The 20,249-nt window shown below is 48.6% G+C and overlaps 7 protein-coding genes across 7 annotated transcripts; 3 read left to right on the top strand and 4 right to left on the bottom strand.

Annotated features, from left to right (window-relative positions):
* Nucleotides 1–192: 192 nt before the first annotated feature.
* Nucleotides 193–1,180, bottom strand: N7462_000792 (uncharacterized protein; the record flags this gene model as incomplete). Its single annotated transcript, XM_057072518.1, is given in 2 exon segments — nt 193–953; nt 967–1,180. 2 exon segments carry the CDS (start codon nt 1,178–1,180, stop codon nt 193–195), a joined length of 975 nt encoding a protein of 324 aa, XP_056939048.1.
* A 1,871-nt stretch (nt 1,181–3,051) lies between these two features.
* On the top strand, nt 3,052–4,194 carry N7462_000791 (uncharacterized protein; the record flags this gene model as incomplete). The annotated part of the gene is made up of 2 exons (XM_057072517.1): nt 3,052–3,248; nt 3,297–4,194. The coding sequence occupies 2 exons, from the start codon at nt 3,052–3,054 to the stop codon at nt 4,192–4,194; spliced, it is 1,095 nt and encodes a 364-aa protein (XP_056939047.1).
* Nucleotides 4,195–6,644: 2,450 nt separating this feature from the next.
* Nucleotides 6,645–10,014, top strand: N7462_000790 (Mechanosensitive ion channel family; the record flags this gene model as incomplete). The annotated part of the gene is made up of 3 exons (XM_057072516.1): nt 6,645–6,721; nt 6,939–7,641; nt 7,819–10,014. 3 exons carry the CDS (start codon nt 6,645–6,647, stop codon nt 10,012–10,014), a joined length of 2,976 nt encoding a protein of 991 aa, XP_056939046.1.
* A 1,056-nt stretch (nt 10,015–11,070) lies between these two features.
* Nucleotides 11,071–11,736, bottom strand: N7462_000789 (uncharacterized protein; the record flags this gene model as incomplete). The annotated part of the gene is made up of 1 exon (XM_057072515.1): nt 11,071–11,736. The coding sequence occupies one exon, from the start codon at nt 11,734–11,736 to the stop codon at nt 11,071–11,073; it is 666 nt and encodes a 221-aa protein (XP_056939045.1).
* Nucleotides 11,737–12,637: 901 nt separating this feature from the next.
* Nucleotides 12,638–14,954, bottom strand: N7462_000788 (Zn(II)2Cys6 transcription factor; the record flags this gene model as incomplete). Its single annotated transcript, XM_057072514.1, has 2 exons — nt 12,638–14,042; nt 14,179–14,954. 2 exons carry the CDS (start codon nt 14,952–14,954, stop codon nt 12,638–12,640), a joined length of 2,181 nt encoding a protein of 726 aa, XP_056939044.1.
* A 567-nt stretch (nt 14,955–15,521) lies between these two features.
* Nucleotides 15,522–16,795, bottom strand: N7462_000787 (fad binding domain protein; the record flags this gene model as incomplete). Its single annotated transcript, XM_057072513.1, has 2 exons — nt 15,522–15,859; nt 15,973–16,795. 2 exons carry the CDS (start codon nt 16,793–16,795, stop codon nt 15,522–15,524), a joined length of 1,161 nt encoding a protein of 386 aa, XP_056939043.1.
* A 1,141-nt stretch (nt 16,796–17,936) lies between these two features.
* Nucleotides 17,937–19,800, top strand: N7462_000786 (uncharacterized protein; the record flags this gene model as incomplete). The annotated part of the gene is given in 3 exon segments (XM_057072512.1): nt 17,937–18,187; nt 18,243–19,029; nt 19,048–19,800. The coding sequence occupies 3 exon segments, from the start codon at nt 17,937–17,939 to the stop codon at nt 19,798–19,800; spliced, it is 1,791 nt and encodes a 596-aa protein (XP_056939042.1).
* Between the last annotated feature and the right edge of the window lie 449 nt (nt 19,801–20,249).

The raw sequence follows: 20,249 nt of genomic DNA, 5'->3' as shown, positions 1-20,249 counted from the left end.
GGATACGTCGATTGCCCACAAGAGCATTCAATTCGTCACTGTCTGATTACAATACCTTGAATCGCAACAACTTGGGCAGTCCCTTCCTCTATTTCCCATTCACTTTGAAATCAGAATATGCAAATCAGATCTTCCTTAAAACTATAGCTTTAAACCAGTGTCAGTAGAAGTCCGGAGACCACTTAAATTAATTCAAAGACGAGCCCTTTTCTCCAGTACTTCGCAGAAAACCTTTTCCAGCTGAGTTATGGCCGCACCACTGATCTGATGATGGAAAACTATTCTCTTCCCATCCAGTCTAATTCCATGCTTTTTTCCAATCCAATTCCATCGCTCAATCTCTATCCCCGCATGTTTCAAATCTACCCATACCTGATTCGTCTCCACTGGGCGAAGTAGCATGCCACCTTGGTCTTTCCAAAGTCTTCCTACCCGTTTCGCTTCATCGTGGACCAATGATAGTTTCCCGTGGCTTTCCCAAATGTCAAACCCAAATTGTTCCTCGACAGCATGTCTGGCCGCCGCTGCAAGAACTCCAGACTGTCTCATTCCTCCTCCAATACTCTTCCTTAGGCGACGGAGCTGTGCAACCAGGCGGACCGATCCAAGTACCATAGCACCCATTGGAGCGCCCAGGTTTTTACTGAAGTCTAAGCTCACCAAGTCACATGGCGTACAATAATCATAGAGACTGCCTGCTCTTGCAGCAACTGCTTCCCAGAGTCGAGCCCCATCCAAATGCAGCATCATTCCATGCCGATGAGCCCACTCGCTGATACGTCGTAATTCTATGAGAGGTACAATGCATCCACCAGCAGTATTCTCAATGCTTATCACCCTCGTGGGACATTTGTGAACATCATCCGTGAGAATTGCGCGCTTGATGATATCTTCCAACGTCATATATCTTCCATTCGAGGCTCTGACCTCATGCATAGAGGCGCCACTCATTCCTACACTACCCACCCCCCTCGAAGTGAATTATGTGCGCGTGAGAATCGGCAAGAACGGCATGGGGAGGTTGTGGCAGTAGCGTCCGAATAGCAAGTTGATTCGCCATGGTCCCTGTTATAACAAAGGCTCCTGCTTCATGGCCACATAATGCGGCCATGTCGGCCTCAAAAGAGGCTGTTGTTGTATCTTCTCGGAAGACGTCATCGCTGAGCGTTGCTGTAGCCATTGCGGCTAACATTCCCATAGAAGGGGTGGTGATCACATCACCTATATGGATTATTAAGAACACGGGTTAGTAGAATACTATTTTGAATCAAAATGCGTCTCACTTCGAAAATCATTTTGCGAATTACGCGTGGTCCCCCATATAACATCTTCACGTTCGGGTTTGACCACGCTGGAGGTAGTATTTTTGGAATTCATTTGATAGTGCACCTTTATCTAAAAGGATATTATAACTTGGGAAGTTGTTTGGGTCTTATATCAATATAAAACCCGCTGAAGCGCAATTTCAAATAGTGTGCGCTTTGCGTCAAGTCAGCTGCAACGACAAAGAACAAAACTTAAATCCCGCTTGGACAGAGTCCTCAGAAGTTTTGAGATCAAAAATGCTGAAAATGGACGTATGCCGCGTTCTCTCTCCATTGGCCTGCGCTGAGTCTATAAGACTAGCCTTGACTGATTCGCCCTACTTGTTCATCCAACATGATATACGTTGAATGATTTGCTAGAAGGTATCAGAAAAGAGTTTTATTTATGAGTCATCAATAGCCAGCAACATGAAAGTGTAACTTATTTTTCATCTACATAGCTGAATCTTCTCGTATATGCAGCCACTATCCCCTTAATCCTTGTCATCATTCTGAATAGTTTTATACGTCGTGGATGGCACTTGCTTTCCAGTGCTGATTTGTTCTTCTTGCTAGACTTTGGACCTTTTTCACCTCCAGAAAGAAAACCAATTCGATTCAGATGCAAGTATACACGGCGATATCATTCTGGGGATGGTAAATAGTCGCGTGTCTCAATGCATTGACAGTCGTTCTCTGACAAAACAGATCCTGTGGAGTTGCCTAATCTTGGCTATATGCGGCTGACCTTTGTCTTTCTTTAAGCTGACAGATATAGCGCGCGTAGCATTCTGATTGGACTGCATATTTCAAGGCCTCCAACAACTAAAGAACTTATATTACATCTATTCACAAGCCGAAATACCTTTTGGTGCTGATCTGCACTATGGAACCTCCTAAGTAACCTGCCCAGTCAGCCTTGAATGTATGTGCTCTACCGCACTGCACTCGCACCAAATTCATATGATTATATATAGTTGTTTTTCTATCCGACCATTATGGAAATTTCTTTTGGACATTTACCTCCCAGAATCAACCAGAATTCAATTAACCAAATATTCTATTTGAATTTCTATAAAAGTTTTGTTTATCAAAAAAAAAAAAAATGGATAGCGACAAAGATTCTCGCTCGTGCATTCAGAACAAGGAAGTTCTGGAAGCACCCATCAGCGTGACTGAGAACCAGACAGTTATTTCCGAGCAGTTATATATCTATGGGCTAGAAACATCCACCAGTGGGTACATACAATGGCGCAATGATTGTAAAGATCACCCTCGAAATTGGTGTCTCTGGCGAAAGACATATGATACCAGTGTTGTTATGTTTCTAGAATTCTATACGTAAGCTCTATGAAAGAACCTCTGAAATGGACAATATTGCTTATAATAATGATTAAAAGGACAGCTATAAGTACAACAGGGGTGAGATTTGCTCTTTCCATAATAGTGGCCAGGATCACTAAATTGTCCGTCAGCCCATTGCTGCGGAGCACGCAAGTGATGATTATGGAACTGGCAAAATAATCACTTTAATTGCTTTTACTCTGATGTAAGGGGCCGCCTTTTTAAAAATCGTTCAACGCTTCTATCAAGGCTTGACTAAATTTGAATTAGGTATCAGGTTGGTCAAGCTTTAGGTGGTGTCATTATACCACCCTGCTCTGAATTATTCGGAAGGCGCATGCCCTATATTGTATCCACGTTGGCATTTTCTCTCGCCTGCCTCTTTCTAGGAGCTGTACCACACATGAGTGCAATTTTCATTGGCAGATTTCTCTCCGGCTTTGCTTCGGCCGTGCCGTCAGTAGTGATCTCTGGGTCTGTGGAAGATCAGTTCAATGCAGAGCAGCGAGTTTGGATTGTCTTGCTTTGGAATGCAGCTGCAACGGCCGGGCTTGCATTTGGACCAATTTATGCTTCCTGCATTTGTGAAACAGCGAGCTGGTAAGTTTTTAATATCTCAAATGAAATCTTGTCACTGAAATTCGAAAGGCGATGGATATTCTACAGTGCTGCTATTGGCACTGCTCTCAACCTCCTGCTCATATTGGGTATGCGAGAAAGTCGACCTAGTAAATTGCTTCGGAAAAAATTAACCTCTTTGTCGATCGAGTATCCCGACGCGGACCTAAAGTTCCACTCTGCAGATCCATTCCCCGATCTTACAGCGTTTATCGATGTCGTCGTTATCCGGCCATCCCAGATGATGGTCACGGAACCAATTTTGATAATTGTTTCGATGCTGAGTGGCATATCCTGGGGAATCATCTATCTATTTTCGGAATCCATCACCAGGGCCTACATTGCTCTTGGACTTGATGAATCTAAGGCGACGTTTCCTCTCTTTGCCTTGGTAGTCGGCATCTGTATTGGGGCAATCCCTCATATATGGGATGTTCGCCACATACGGAACAAGAAGCGTCAGAAACTGTCCATTGAACCTGAGGATAAGCTCATAGGGTTCGCATTTGGTACTCCTGCCCTCGCTATAGGCCTGTGGTGGTTCTACGGGACAACTCCCCCATCTATGCAGCAATCTCACTGGCTGCTTCCCACAGCTGGCCTCGTTTTTGTCGGCCTAGGTGTGAATGAGATTGCTTATACGCTCAGTGGATATCTCACTGACACGTATACCGTCTATTCTGCATCGGCCTTTTCGGGACTGGCATTTGTCCGCGCTTTAGTTTCTGGCATCATGCCGTTGATTGGATATACTATTTTCGACAGATCGCAAGGAATGCTGCCTGGCTTTATTATTGCCGCCATAGCAACGCTCTTCTGTGCTGTACCTTTCATCTTCTTCAAGCTAGGGAAAGCGCTTCGCCTGAAAAGTGGATTTGCCAAATATAGTTTTGAAGTTAACATGCGAACTCAAGTTGGTGAAGTATGACTAAATGTCAGCCGCAGCTAGGTTAACAGGTGGAAAAGCTACTTTGAGGGAGCTTGAATTGGGAGGATGATTTCATGGGCCTATACTTGTATTTATGAAGAGGCAGGCACCTCGAAGTCTATATGTTTAATTTGAGGGTTGACGATGCGTCGGAAACCAAACTCGACTGTTACACTAATGGTCTTCTCTGTGGAATTTTGGAATGAAGAAGGGGTCGAAACAGCGTGAATTTAAGACTTTGGTATTGACAAGGAAGACATGCTGATATTTTGGGATTATTTTGCCGACTTTGAAGTGAAAATTGAATTAAGGACAGTGCCTGGTATTTCAAAGCTTCCCCAATCCGGCAAGACTTCTGAGAAAGATAGATCCTCATGGGCATTGCCTTGGTAGTGTAATTTCACCGGCGTTGAAGGTCCACATTGGATCCCATGATTGCATACCGTCAAACCGCGTGTCGTTTAACCTTATCTCAGTGTGCCTCTTCACAAGTCTGGTGGAATCTTGGAAGCCTTTGACGGTCTAGAATGGGTGGATCCCATACCGCGATCGTGATACGGGGGTTGTGGTTGTGGCGCATGGTTTATAATTATTGTGGGCAGGAATGTGTCCCGCAGCTGGAATTCTAGATTCGATCCGACCAAGTTGACTGGACCTATCAGCAGATCTATCTAAAAGGGAAGGTAGCTCATTCATCCAACTCAGTCGTATAGATCTTGTGTGGCAGCTGAGTCTACAGGAAGGGGGGTGTTTCTTTCCTTCAAGCTTCATACTCTGCAGAGGGTGAAGAAGGAAAGCCCCAATAGCCCAGATTTAACCACACTAGCTGTGATGACATCGCCAGTAGACCCTGGTCAGATCTGTGCATTATTTGGCATTAGCCTGCACACCAGCTTGCAGGAAATGAATAGCCAGCACAAATTTCTTCTCCCCTTCGGCATCCCCCCAAAGAGGTATTCCGCCAGCCCCATCGAAAAGCAAGTCAGTACCAGTCACATCAGCGCCCTGCTGAACAACTCAACCCTCGGGTAGCGTCTTCTTGGCACTTGGCACTGTCAACGGATGTTTCGCGCGGATCCGGCCCGATGATCCTGCTGGTTTAGGGAGTCAAAGAATGAGCAGAGAGACCGGTAGAAGCCCGGGGGTTGGCTGTTTGTTGTTCCAAAAGAAGATGATCGCCATGTGCGCGGGCTATGCTCCGTCGTCTAGATCGAGCCGGAGACCAAGAAATCGTAAAAGGTCGGTGTCGAGTACGCACGGGGACGCGCACCAAAGGTGCCCACGCAGCCTGCATGCATTTCGGTCGGGGACGGACGGAGACCTCGCCGGAGCCTGTGAGAGGCCATCTTGTACCCTCCGATTCAGCTCTCTCCCGTTCTGACCACGATCGCTGACAGTCGATTGGGTTGATAGATGCTGGACTGCGGGGGGGGAGTTGGCACCATGGTCGCAGCCGTTAGGTCATTCATACCACGCCAACCCCCGGTCCGCCGTCAGCGAGAGATGGCTGTTGATTGCTCGGATAGAGTTTCCAACTGCCGGCGATGTCATAGATCTTCATCTTATGCCGCCACAGACACGGCCAACGGAGCACCCGGAGCCCGATTGACCCACTGCCGACCAAGCGATAAGCTGGAGAGGAGGAGAAAGAGGGGAAGGGGGGGAGGCCCTTGTCAACGGATAAGAGAAACTATACGGATCTATACTCCGTTGAGATCCCGGGTCTGAGAGCACAGCCCGGGCCATCACGTATAACAGCCCCTGGCCCCTGACGGCAACAGAAAAGCTTTTCAGCCACAGTATCATAGTTCATGGAACACCGTCCTTCTGCTTGTGATAACTAGAGAGTAGATTCATGATAGGTGGAGTGGAGAGGTGGATGCAGGGGCGACGCACGGTGGCGACAATGGCGTTCCGTGGCGGAGACGAAAAAAAACGAGCTGGAAGAGCTTTGCGAAAGGCATTGGCTTTCTCTTGATCTTCAGTGGCTTCTTCTTTTCTCCGCGGTGCCTCGTTTGGTCGAAGATCCACCGGGCCCTTCGCCATTGACGCCACCCGGTGGAGACCCAGTAAGAGACCCAGTTTAAACGGCGGTGGGCTGGAGAATGCGATTGTGCGTAATAGCAGGGCATGGACAACGGTACTGTGCATTCATTGCGCGTGTACGACTTGGCGGGACTCTGGTTGTACTGGTGCTGTTGTACATGTTCGTGGGTGATGCAGCCTGATGCGTCTCGACCGCGGTTGGATGGTTGGCGTAGTTCATGTTGGTTTGTATAGTTCCCACGGCAGCTTATCCGTGTGCAACCTCCCCATCGCCCATCTCGACGGCATCCTGGTGTGAACCAAAAGAAACAACAGAAAATCGAATCAAAAATGGCCGGGCCATCTGCCTAATAATAGCATCGATTGGATTGCATCTCGACCCTGAACATGCCTTAATTTCTTTAATGGTCTGTGCCGTAAAGCCCAGACTTGACCGCGACCCACCGCGGCCCACCGGGTTTCACGCGCAAGTCGACTTTGGGTCTGTTCTGATCTTCATGAGTCGCGGTCATCGTCTGTCTTGCCTCTGAGTTTCTTCTCCTCTTCGACTACTTCACACTCTGACGGTTTCACGGTCTCTCGGTCTTTACTGGTTGAGCTTGGCTCGCTGCATTCGTTTCTGGCCTTGCCCACCAACCCTCGCTTCTGCTCTTGATACTCCCTCCGCCTCTTAATACCCTTCCCTTGAGATTCCCCAGCTCCTTTTTCTCAACCACCTGCAACGAGGAGAACGGAGGATTGACCATTGACCACGACCTCTCCGGGCCTCCATCTCTGCTGGAAAAGCGTGCGGCGCACCAGATCCTCCGCCCACCCCCACATTCTTGCGATCGGCCTGGCGCCACGATGTCCAGCCCCGCGGACGAGCGCAAGGTCTTACACCTTCAGGAGCAGAGAGCGCAGAAGCAATCGAACTCAGACGAGGTGACGCCCACCTCCGACGATGACACCTTCGTGTCCGAACGTCACGGCGAGTCGGGCCATCGCCTCAGAGTTGACACCTCTTACAATGACGACATGCCGCCCGCGATGACCACGCCGTCGGCCCGTCGGGAACAAGCCACCCGCCTGGAGGACGATCTGATGCTGTTACAGGCCGAGCGTGTGGCATCTCGATCAACACAGGGCGAAGCAACTACTGATGGCGATCGGACTTCCATCAGCCGGACGCGATCGCGCCGCACTGAGAATGTTGATGAGTTTGACGTGGCGACAAACCCGCTACATGAAAAGGCCGCAGTCTACACGCCTCCAGAAAACCCCAATACTAAGCTCTCGGTATTTATCAAGAAGCTCCATCAGTCCAGCTTCATTGTCCGGTATTTTACCTATATCGTGCCCGTGGTGCTGCTGCTGTTGATCCCGCTGTTGATCGGAGCTCTCAAGTACCCTAATACCAGTGTCGGGGGGTCAAGCTGATGTGGTTCGCGATCTGGTTGGAAATCGTTTGGTTGACGCTATGGGCTGGCCGAGTAAGTGTCTCAACCCAGATCACTGGTCATTGCCAGTGCCATGTGGTTGCCACACGGCAGCGTGCATGGACCGATAATCATTTGCTAACGAAATGCTTTATTTCAGATCGTCGGAAAATGCTTGCCCCCGGCCGTTAGCATCGTCGCCAGCATTTTTACCAACAACGCGAAGAAATGGCGCGACATGGCCAAGCAGCTCGAGATTCATGCTGCACTCTTCTTTTGGTGGCTTGGCGTGGAAATTTCCTTCTTGCCAACCATGAAAAACCATCATGTCGATGGTGATAAGGGAACCCGCAGCTGGGAAAGCACCCTGAACAAGATCATCATCGTCATTTTCGTGTGGACCATCCTGAACTTGATCGAGAAGATCATCATCCAATTGATCGCCATCAGCTTCCATCTCCGCACCTATGCCGACAGAATCGAGATCAACAAGTTCCAGATCGGCAGCTTGACTAAGCTCTATGACTGGTCGCGCAGCCGTATCGAAGAAACTGACGAAGCTTTCGAGGAGAAGCAAGTGGACGAAACTCCTACGGGAACAAAGACCCCCCTACACTACGCCGGGAAAGCTGCTGGAAAGGCTCACCGAGTCGCTAAGGGCGCCCTTAATAAAGCCGGTAATAAGCTCACTGATGTGGCTGGTGCTGTCGCGGCCGATTTTACCGGTCGCAAGGCGGCCCACAGCAGCGATCCATACCAGGTCATCCTCGCCCTGCTACGCACGACATCTGGCTGCCAGGTTCTAGCCCGCCGTCTCTACCGTACTTTTGTCCGGGATGGGTTCGATACGGTTTTCTCGGGCGACCTCAAGGAAGCCTTTGACAACAGCGAGGAGGCTGAGGCTGCTTTTGCGATGTTCGATCGTGATATGAACGGAGATATCTCGATGGAAGAGCTGGAATCTGTTTGCGTGGACATTGGTCGGGAGCGCAAGTCGATCACAGCTTCTCTCAAGGATCTAGACTCGGTCGTCTCCAAGTTGGATGATATCTTCATGTTCTTTGTCTTTGTTGTGGTGCTGATTGTCTTCCTGTCACTGATTTCTACTTCCGCCGCCGGTGTATTGACTTCTGCTGGATCCAGTATCCTGGCTCTATCCTGGCTATTCTCCGCCACGGCCCAGGAACTTCTTCAGTCGATCATTTTCGTTTTTGTGAAGCACCCCTTCGATGTTGGTGACCGTGTCACCATCTATGGTAACGCCGGTGATGCTGGTCTCGGCGATGACTACTTCGTTAAGGAGATCACTCTCTTGTACACCGAATTCAAGAAGATGCAAGGTCATGTGGTGCAGGCTCCCAACAGCTATCTGAATGGCCTTTTTATTCTCAACCAACGTCGCTCCGGTGCTCTTGCCGAAGCTATCCCCATCATCATCAAGTATGGCACCACTATTGACCAAATCGATGCTCTTCGTCAGCGCCTGCTGGAGTTTGTGCGCAGTGAGAAGCGGGATTTCCAGAGCAACATCCTAACCGAATTGCGTGCTGTAACTGAGAACTTCTCGCTTACTCTGAACGTCGTCTTCTTCTATAAGTCCAACTGGCAGAACGAGGGTCTTCGTCTGCAACGCCGCAACAAGTTCATTTGTATGCTTATGATTGCTCTCCAAGAGATTGGCATCGAGGGCCCACGCATGAACCTCCAGGGCGCGAATGTGGACATTCCCTTCCATGTCAACTACGGCCAGCCCATGATGGCACCCACTCCCAAAGAAGAGTCTCGCGAAATCGAGGAAGTGCCCATCGGCGAAGACTCTGCAGGCCTTCACGAGAACACCGGTACAGCCACAGGAAATGCTGCCCGACACCCATCCATTCTGCGCAAGGGCATGAACACTGCCGCGGCGCGTGCTCGTGGCCAGTCCGCTTCGCGCAAACATGTCGACTTTTCACTCGGCATGTCCAATATGTCCGCCAGCGATGTCATGGGCGACGTCTTTGAGGATCGATCTGTGCGTGTCAACGATGTCGTCCGCACTGCCAACCGAGAAACTCAGGAACGTCGTATCCAGGAAGAAATTGAAGAAGAAGAGGAACGCCGCAGTCACGGCTCTTCTTCACGTATGTCCTCGCGACACCGCCGCCCGTCTAATATTAGCGCACCGTCCCATGAAGGCCGTCCGTCCACGGATGCCCTCAGCTTCCGCAGCGGTGCCTCATCAACTCGCAACCGTTTCTTCCGTCACCGCAGCAGTGTCAGCCATGACCAGGGCGACATAATGGAGCAGGGTCGCGTTGATTCGCCGACTCCACCCCCGCCAGCGGTGAATGCGCCCAAGGAGCACCCGTACTAAAAAGAGCCGTTGCATTGGTGATTTCTTTGAGAAAGCAAGCCGTGTCTGTTTCGATATCAATTTTTTTTTCTTCTTTTCTATTTCTATCTATTTATTTTTGATCTCAAGTCATCATCACGACAACCCTGTCGTTCCTTGCATATCTTACAGCAGCCTTGTTACATAAAGTTGGGCTCCATAATCTGTGTTCATTTCCTGTGGGTTGGCCTTCTGATTCTTTGTCATACACTACTATATCCCCGAATATGTATGGTACATTTCTCTCTTTCTTTCCCTGTCCGAATAAATTACGCTTCCTACCTGTCTCTCCTTCTCTACGCAAGATATTGCACTCCATTCTGTGTCTTGTCCACTCTGATGAACTCATGAAGCCACACAAATACTTAGCCAATTTCGATTGGAGATTCGAAGGTTTTCTCAAGGATTCGGAATTCTTAATAGTTTTGGTTAATCTACGTGCACATGTCGATTCAATCCGAAAAATCAAAGTGAGGTTAATATGAAGTGTCATTACATTCATTGCAGAAGCCATCGCCAAGCCTGTTCGAAGCTTTCCTACCTCACGATCTTCATCCGGGGTAAGGGGGAAGAAGGTGGGGGTGGTGGTTGAAGCAACATAGGCCCATCGTGACTGTTGAGAGAGAGCTTGGAAGCTACCACGGCAGGCTCCTTGTATAGCTGTGGAGCCTCAGGAGCAACCAAATCCAGACTCAAACATCAAAATTTGTTCCACACAACATGGTGCATGTACTTCCTTTTCTTGCTGGTAAGGAACAATGACGTTGGGCTTTGAGGTTGAGATTGATTGGAACGAAACATGTCAAGATAGACGATCAAGTCTGGAGAAATACGTAGTATGCTGAGTGAAGAGGTTGTATGTAAGCCCATAAATTCGGATATATAAATTTAATAGCAGGATGTCTACAGTTGATATTCGACTACGAGCGACAAGCACTAAGCTGCGTCATACAGCAAAAGATATTCGAGCATCCTATTCATCACCCTTCCCGGTTTTATATATGTGTTCCGTTTGTAACATATCCAAATACGAAGCCTCTATGCAATGAGAGGCAGTCCGATCACCCAGGCAAATAGCCATGTCGTCCAAGAATCCGATCCCAACGAAGTTGCGATTCCAGGTGACGTTGTCGAGGAGGCTGCGCCGGCAGAAGATGATGATGAGCCAGCAGTAGATGAGGGCATGGAGCCAGACGAGGATGTGATAGACGGTGTTGAAGCAGATGATCCAGAGGCGTTGTTCGACGAGCCTCCTCCTTGATTAGTGGATGATGACCCACCGGCCCCCGACGAGGTTGCAGGTTCCGGCATCGTCGAAGAGACATCAGTCGTCTCAATTGGACCGCCAGGATTCATGGACGTGAAAGTTGGGATTGGGATGCCGGTCAGTTTTGCGGTGTCCAGGACGCACAGGATGCCGGTTGAATCGCAGATGTATCCAATCTCGCAGCAGTTTCCATTCTTGCAAGTCGGACCCCCATTGCATGGCGAGTCGCACTTGGGTATACCTGTTTGGTATATGCATGCTACTCCTGATGGGCAGCAGCCAGTTCCATCGGAACAAAGGGTCTGTGTCGCCTCGGGACACTGTGCATCTCGGGCTTCCAGATTGGCAAGGGCGACAGCGGCTGCAGGCCGGAGCATGTTGGCACCAGCTAGCTGGGTACCCAATAGGAAGGTGACTATATGCCACTGGACGTGCATATTTGATGGGCGTCAGGTTTAATGGGAATTGGTAACGAGGTGCGAGTGATGCTCGTGAAAGTTGACAGCATACGGGATTACCTTCGACTTATGAACCCAGATTGCGCCCCGGGGGCTGAACACTCTGTGGATTGAAGGGGAACCCTGTTTTCAGGGTCCAGTCAAGCTTCGGGTGGACGGGAGGGTCCCCCAGGCCCCAGGGCAAGCGATCTCGTATTCTTCCCCGCGCTAGCCACACCGTCGTCGCTGCTCACTGCCCACCCCGTCGAAGTTTCACGATGAGCTATAATGGAATGGTCCGCACTAGCAATCATTCCAGCAGGTTTTGCGCCCCATTCGGAGTTTCGATTTTCAGCCAAGAAAGGGCTTCGGCATTTTGGCCGACCGTTAGGGGCGCCATACAAATAGGGGCGCCATGGGCACCTCGTATTCGCACCATGGGTATGAATACTACACACCCGATCATTGTAATCCATAATCATCGGCTTGATAACGATGTTGAGCAGTCCGCAGGTGCTCCGCCATGATACGGAAAAGAGCGCCGATCCTGCTGGACGTCCGACGGTGTCATGTGATGAGACAGGGGTTGGGAAATCCTCAGTCGATTCAGGCCCGTTAAGTGTGTTGTCCAATGTGACAAGGCACTTCCAGCTGCTCATTGTGTTGGTGCTGGGTCAAGCACGTTCGTTGGCTATCGGGTATGTAGCTATATCTTTGGACGGGACCATTGGTCACCCTTTTCTTCCGAACGTCTCCTCACGTCTCTTCCTTGTGCTTCTTATTCATATCAGTTGGCCTAGTAGGTTTTCCAACAAGGTTGTATGTTCTCAGGGAAGAGTCTTGAAATCACGTAATGAAAAAATAATGAAGCAGTTTGATCGGGAATAATCTATTGTTTCCATCAGCTGAAAGTCGGGTCGAAAAAGAAAAGGTCCCGGTCAAAATCCAGTCCCAGTCCATTGCCTGTCCCGTTGTCCTCCATTCTCGCTATTGTCAAATCAAGATTTTTAGATGACTGCATGATGCCGGTATCCTCCCGCATCATTAATATTTTACTGCACATTTCCAAGCTGTCTCTCGCAGCTCGTACAACCTGCAGGTCGACAGGTGCGCTCGCCTCCGTAGCCTCGACCTGGGCCAGGATCATGCACAAGAACATGTGGTTTTTTACGTTAGTCTCACCCAGCTTGATACGTTCCTCTGATAGATCAATGAGATCTCGGACAGCCTTTTTCAGAAATTCACGATATTGATGGGTTCTTTGCAAGGTACCACTGAATTGCTGGTTTTCCACGTGCCTGAGCAGCTCGAGGCTAATGACCGATGTAGCACATCGAATGCTCTCCCGAAAAGGTCCGCTGCCAATCGATATCAGCCGAGAGAAGGTGCTATCCGGCTCTGGAGAAATGATGGCGAGGGCGGTGTCAAGACTTATCCGAGAAGAATAATGGAATAGCGGGTTTCGATACGCCTGATTACTGAAAGAGTAATGTAGCGGAATTATGAAGCGGCGAACAAGAAAGTCCAGCATATTTCGGTGGAAAGGAGTAGATACATCATTGTCCGTAAGGCGATGACAGGCCTGAAGAGAGGCCATAAGTTCAGAGCTGAAAGAGAGAGCTTGGTCATATGAGGTCGTGGCATGGAGCCCATTGAGATTTTGAACGATCTGAATGCGGCTTGACAGTGAATCAATCAAGGCGAGTTGGGCAGATGTATCAGTGAACGCGGATCTCGCGACAGGCCGGAGTTCTGTTGTCGTGTCGTTTATTTGATCGTCATTGATGTGCGAAGGTAGCTCAGTATCAAAATCGTTCCATGATATCCTTGGTGGCATCCGCGCATCAAGGGATGACTGGACGACTAATTCGAGAACCGTGTACCAAAGTCTGCGACGCACTTCGGCTTGTAGAACTGATATCTTCGCGGGAAGATTCTTTGGATCACGGTGCAACCCGATCTGCATGGCACCATGGATAAGAGATCCGACTGATGTCCATGTCAAATCATCACCGATGGAAAAAATCTGCCGAGAGAGAATGGTCAAACAGAAAATTTGAATCCCAGAGACATCGAGTCGGTCCTTTTCCAGAGGCCCAGATAGCCATGTCTGTGCAGTGTATATCCATTGTTGAACCAAGTCGATATTCCGGAGGGTCGCGGCTCTATCTCCGTGGTCATATAAACTAGATCCTATACCAACCACGAGATAAATTTTGAGTTGTTCATTAAGCGCGATACGATCAGAATCATCCCAGTATTTCCTGTACTCAGACCAAAAAGTCGGTATGTGAAGAATCCGAAGCCTGTGTACATCCAGATCAGTTTCATATCTCCGTTAAATGTCTTGGAAAAGAAGACCCGTTCAAAAATTTCTCTTCAATTCAAATTTCCAGATATGGAAAGAATAGAAACAAGGGATTTCTCCTCAGAGGTACTTACGCCGATTCAAAATAATCTATGTAGAGAGTGGCCATAGTATCTGCCATCTCGCGGGGCAACGGAGGCAGTCCGAATCCCGGGAACTGTGGTCCTCTGCTAGGTCGGCTGAGTTTGATGTTTCTTGCTATAGTTTTGCAATCCTGAAGCGAATCGCCGGCTTGGGAGACCAGCACTGAGACCTCAGGGTGCTCTTGTTGTGAGCCCGCCTGGCTCTCCTTGCTTAAGATCGCTCTATAACAAGCCATCAGAAGGCCAAATTCATTAGCCCCACCTTTCCATTGAGATTTGCCCCAGTCCCTAGGCTTTTCAAAGATCGCTTGCCACTTTTGCGTGTCCTCTGGCAACTGATGGTCCAAAGATGCCGAACTAGCTTCTGATAATACTGGGGCAGATTCGCCGATGATCCTTCGAGACTCAAACTCGGGAAGCAGATTGGGAAACAAACTGCCAGTGACTGCAGACCCCGTACTCGAGACACCAGGCTGTGAGCTGCCCGGGATATCATGACCTTGCAATTGTGCTGCCGGCTGCTGCCGGCTGAAATAAATCGAGCCCGTGATGGGCTCTTCATCCGCGCGATATGTTTTGTATGTGCACTTGGTCTTAAAGCGCACACAGTGCCCGCACGGATTGTTTTGGTTGCACTTGATTTTACGCCGACGACATTCCTGGCACGAGAAAGCTGGTCTTCGACGCCGGCGCCGCTGTGGGTGAGCTACCTGTTCGGGTTCCCGTGACGGCGATGGCGGCTGTGGTGGTAGCGGTTGAGCCTCCATGAAAGAAGATACCAGGGTGAGCTTTCTGTTAGCTAAATCATGGATGTATCAATTCAGTGTGACAAATCGAGGTAACCTGTAGTTACATTCTCCGTAAGGGTGCATCTGTCAGATCAAAGTTACGCTGTTGCCCCGGAACTGCTGACAAATCTTGTATCCCTCCACTTCAATTATGGTTGCTTCAGCCAAATAATCGTGCCCAGGAAGGAGTGCTAAATTATGAATTTGCCTCTGTCCAGCCTCTTTCACTCGCACCGTGCCCTGTTATATTAATAGCAATTACAATTGCTCTATACCATTTGCTAATCTTTGCTGATCTAATCTGCTTCCCTGGAGAAGGGAGCTGAAAGCAGATTGGTGCTCCACTGCACTTCAACTAGCTATGGTATCATGAGCGATTGAAATCATCTACTTTTCTTGTATTATCACTTTCGATGTTCGAATTGCATTGCTGTCCCAAGCATTCAGTATCCCAGCTTTCAAACAAGAAAACGAGCTAAGATTAATGATTGCCGACTATCAGTGCTGGATATTAAGGGTATCTAACACCACTATCAGATACCACCATCAAGACGGAGCTCTCCAACGTAGCTTGTGGTAATCAGGGAGGCTCCAATTTTTTACCATCTCCTTCATCATGTAGTCTGCGATGTTGATCTTGAAGAGAGATGCCACTCCCATCAGGCAGTTTTGTAAGAACACACCAATTGATGTCGAAGTTACCCAGTCCCACTTGCCATCGTCTTCGCCAGCACCTTTTTGCACCTGGTCCATGAATGGCCTGAATTTCTGCTCGTATGCCTTGAGCGCATTTGTCAGACACTCCTTTTTGTGGCCAATCGCAACATTTTCGTCCCATACACAGTGTGCGTCAATCTCCCCCGCTAAGACATAAGCCCCCACTACTGCACATGTTGTTCCCATCCCAGTGTTTACCGTGGGACAATATGCAGCATCCCTAATAAGACCACTCGTCCATGGGACCAGTGGTCAATTTTGACTAGGACCATGCGCTCACAATAGAAATCGTCAACATCGTCCAAGGACTTGACGATATCTGGGACGATCCAGCCTGCATTCTTGAACATCTCAGCGAAAGTTGCCTTCTCTTTCTCAACGTCTCCAGCAGTCAAGGCGGCGAACGTTTCAGTGCCTATTTTTCCACCTAGGTACACTTGAATGTTGTTGGAATTGTGTCTCCGCGTCATGACTCCTCGACCGCCTGAGGTCATATACATCGTTGCAATGTACTTCTCCTTGGGTTGAATTGGGCGAGGAGCAGTGAAGTAGGCCAAGAGCATGTTTTGAATAGAAAAGACTGCATTGGATGCGTTTTTTCCGAGCATCATTCTGCGAGTACGGGAGGACTGGCCATCGGCACCCACAAGAAGGTCGAAGTAGTCGGTGCTGCCATCAGAGAAATGAACTTCTATCATGTCTCCTTCGTCTCGGTAGCTCTCAATATATGTTCCAAAGAGATACTCAGTATGTTGCTCGGTGGCATCATATAAAAGCTGACAGAAGTCCCCTCTCATGATCTCATATTCACTGGTAAAGCTTTGTGTGCCCTGGCCTGTGTTGTTGGCCGGAAAATAGGCCCAGCGTCTTCCCGAGCCATCCACAACTTGCATCCCCTGTTCGGGTACAGATTTGGCACGGAATGCTTGTTCTAGGCCCATGCGTTTCAAGACATCAATTCCATGACCACGAAGATCAATTTGAAGACCAGTGGCTCGCAAACTTGGGAAACGCTCCGTGACTGTGACATGATGCCCAAGTCGGGAGAGACAAAATGCGAGTGCATTACCTGCGATGCCTCCACCACTGATGAGAACTCGCATCGAAAGCTAGAGGGCAATTTTGATACTGAATGAAAATAATAGCAATATAGTCTCTCTGGTTGGAAAGTTGAAACCACAGAAGTATGTATCATATTTATATTCTGTTGTAGAATCCAGATTTTATTGTTATTCAGAGGCAGACACGGTCATATCGGGGAGACGGGCATACCGGGCATACCGGGCGTCGGGAGACGGATGTAACGGGAAACAAGAATAAACACAGTCATGCGCTACTAAATACATCTAGATTCTTTGGTTTTGAGCGGCGACTACGAACAAACCTCAACTGTACAATTTTGGTGCACTGATGTTGATAGGACACGCATCCAAATTTCACAATCTAACTGCAGGCTTGTTGAACTTTGTTCCAAAACAACAATGCCAAGTTGGAGTCATATTCACGACCAGTGCGAAAAGGCCGGAGAGAGGGTCTAGCACTTGAAGGTCTCGATTACGGTTCTTGAAATTCGATCCAATTGAATCTAGAATGCAGAGACAACACTAAATTTTCAATGGCCAGCAAATTGTGGGCAAGTCTAACCGGCCAAGTCGTGCCATCGCCCAAAGGGGGGAAGGAAACGACGGGCGCAATCAAATCGATCAAATCAATCAGATAAGCCGGAGGAAACAGGGCTCGGTGGGTCTCCCGTCGCGTGCTTGAACCCCTTTAGAGGTTTTCCGGCATTGGATCAGGGATCAAACATAATGAATGGGTGGCTTCGAAGAGAGCCAAGACATCTGGAACCGGAATCATTGATCATAAGACGCAGCTTGTGGCGGATCGTCCGTGATGATGCCTGAAAATGGGAAAGGCAGTGGCTCTTCCAGCCAGTCGTTTTCTGGATAGGTTTTCTAGCTCGCTCTCTAGTGCAAAATGCTGCAAACACGTAAGCCTTAGTGAGCTTGTTCCTGAAACTAAATATCGGTATTAAGAAAATTTCGGCCATTCTCCGTTATCCCACCGGCAACGTGGAAATGTCTGAAGGATTATAAGTCTGGGCCATCAGACCTCCTTTTTTCAATCCCAAGGCTCTGAATGCAAGGCGCTGCTGTTCCTTTGCAGAAATCCCACATACGAGCATTCTGCTCGTCAATTGGTAAATTATAACTTGCACAAGCTCGAGATCGTCATCTTTCCACAATGGCTATCAGAAAACGGTTTCTCAATCCATTCGGCACCCAGCAGCCATCATCTGAGGGGCAATCTGCAAAAGGTCACCTCGACCCAGAAAGTCTGCCCAACGCAAAGATTCCTCTCGAGAAGTCTAAGGAGACTGACGAGCTCCCGCAAGATGAAGAGATTGTCGATGAAAAGGCCCAGGCTGGCACACAGAAGGCGCAGGCGAGTGCACAAGTCTGGACTAGGAATACCTTGATCGTGGCCTATGTCCTGTGAGTGTACTTTTCTCCTTAAAGTGAGTCCTGATACTAATCATGCGACCATTAGAGTTTGGATCGTGAATTTCTTAGAATACTTCAGTTCGGGTCTCCTGAGCACTCTCTCGCCATACATTTATAGCGATTTCGAAATGCACTCTCTGACAGGTCTTACTTCTGTAATCGCGTCGTTGATATCGGCCCTCATCAAGTTTCCCTACGCGAAACTAATGGATATTTGGGGTCGACCACAGGCGTTTGGAGTTAGTGTTGGGTTCCTGACTCTTGGACTGGTCATGATGGCTGGCTGCAAGAATGTCCAGACCTACTGCGCTGCTCAAGTTTTTTATCAGACTGGATTCAATTGCATCGATTTCACAATGACTATATTTATTGCTGATACAACGGCATTAAAGAATCGCGCGTTCTGGATCGCATATGCTGCCTCGCCGTACCTAATCACGCCTTGGATTTACGGTTACGCTGCAAATCAGATTCTGGCTCCAGGGGGCATTGGATACCGGTGGGGCTTCGGTGTATTTGCCATCATCATGCCTATTATCAGCACCCCATTATGGGGGTTGTGGTATTATATTCAGAAGAAGGCTGAAAAGATGGACCTGACCAAGAAGGAAGATAGCCAACGAAGCCTGTGGCAGTCGGTCATCCACTACTGCATGGAATTTGATGTTATCGGTTTACTGATAATCGCTACCGGCTTTTCTCTCTTTTTGTTGGCATTCAATCTGTACTCATACCAACCCAATGAGTGGCGATCACCACTGATCATATGCTTTGTCATTTTCGGCGGTCTCCTCATCATCGCTTTCACTGTGTGGGAAAGATACTTCACACCGGTAAAATTCATGCCGTAGGAGCTGATTCAGAACCGGACGGTATTCTTTACATTTTCCATGGTTGTCTCCCTCTACCTCTCCTGGTACATCTGGGATAGTTACTTTTATTCTTTGCTACAGGTCTTGTTCGACCAAACAGTCACGCAGGCGACCTACATCTCCAATATTTATACCATAGGATCTTGTTTCTGGTGTCTCGTCTTCGGCGCCATACTTCGCTACAATGGCCGCTTAAAGTGGTGGGCCATTTGTTTTGGCGTCCCTTTGACCATCTTGGGGGTGGGTCTCATGATCAAATTCCGTCAACCTGATTCAAACATCGGGTACATTGTCATGTGTCAGATCTTCGTTGCCTTTGGTGGTGGTACCCTTGTGCTATGCGAGCAGATGACGGTTATGGCTGTTTCTGTGCAGAGAAACATTCCTTCCATACTTGCAATTGAAGGTGTCGTTGCCAACATCGGGAGTGCCGTAGGGGGGACTGTCGCTGTCGCCATGTGGACTGGCATTTTCCCAGCAAAACTCAAGGAGCTTCTGCCCGCATCTACCCAATCCGAGTTTTCCAATATCTATGGCTCGCTAGCCGTGCAGCAGTCATATGCAAAGGGCACAGCAACTCGAGATGCCATCGACCAGGCATACGGTGATACTCAAAGGCTCATGCTCATTACAGCGACCTGTCTATATATTATCACCTGGACTTCCTGCTTTTTCTGGAAAAATATCAACGTCAAAACGATGAGTCAGCAAGCTCATGGAGTGCATCTCTAGCCTGGAGGCTCCGTTTCAGGTGACAGCATTTCCGATTGGGCCGATGGAATCCAGCCTCAACGATGAGATCGTTGCTAGGCAGTAGTCGAAATTCCTCTTGATGGGGTTGATGAAATACTACCTTTCATTGTAACATTGGAATATTTAGATATTCAAAAAAATCTTAGGCATCCAAAATTTATACGGCAGATTTTTCCAAACAGTCTTGAAGAGAGTCACTCCAAATCACCAACTCCTAAACAACCAATCAATGAGGGAAAGCAGACGATAGACAAGCAAAATCAAAAGGTTCCGCGAAACTAGCTACCAATAGCTGGTCACTTAAACCCCTTCTAAGCATTTAAGTCGCATGATCGTGCATCCTTTGCGGTTTTGCGTCCTCACAGACCCAATCAGCGACCCGAATAGACTCCAGATAAGCCGCCACGCCAAGTCAAGCTAGTCCAAGG

The sequence above is a fragment of the Penicillium macrosclerotiorum genome, assembly GCF_028827735.1.
Source record: "Penicillium macrosclerotiorum strain IBT 26536 chromosome Unknown utg000001l_segment0_segment0, whole genome shotgun sequence".
NCBI classification, from domain to species: domain Eukaryota; kingdom Fungi; phylum Ascomycota; class Eurotiomycetes; order Eurotiales; family Aspergillaceae; genus Penicillium; species Penicillium macrosclerotiorum.
The sequence above is the reverse complement of the archived record's forward strand: the minus strand, read 5'-3'. Positions and strand labels throughout refer to the sequence as shown.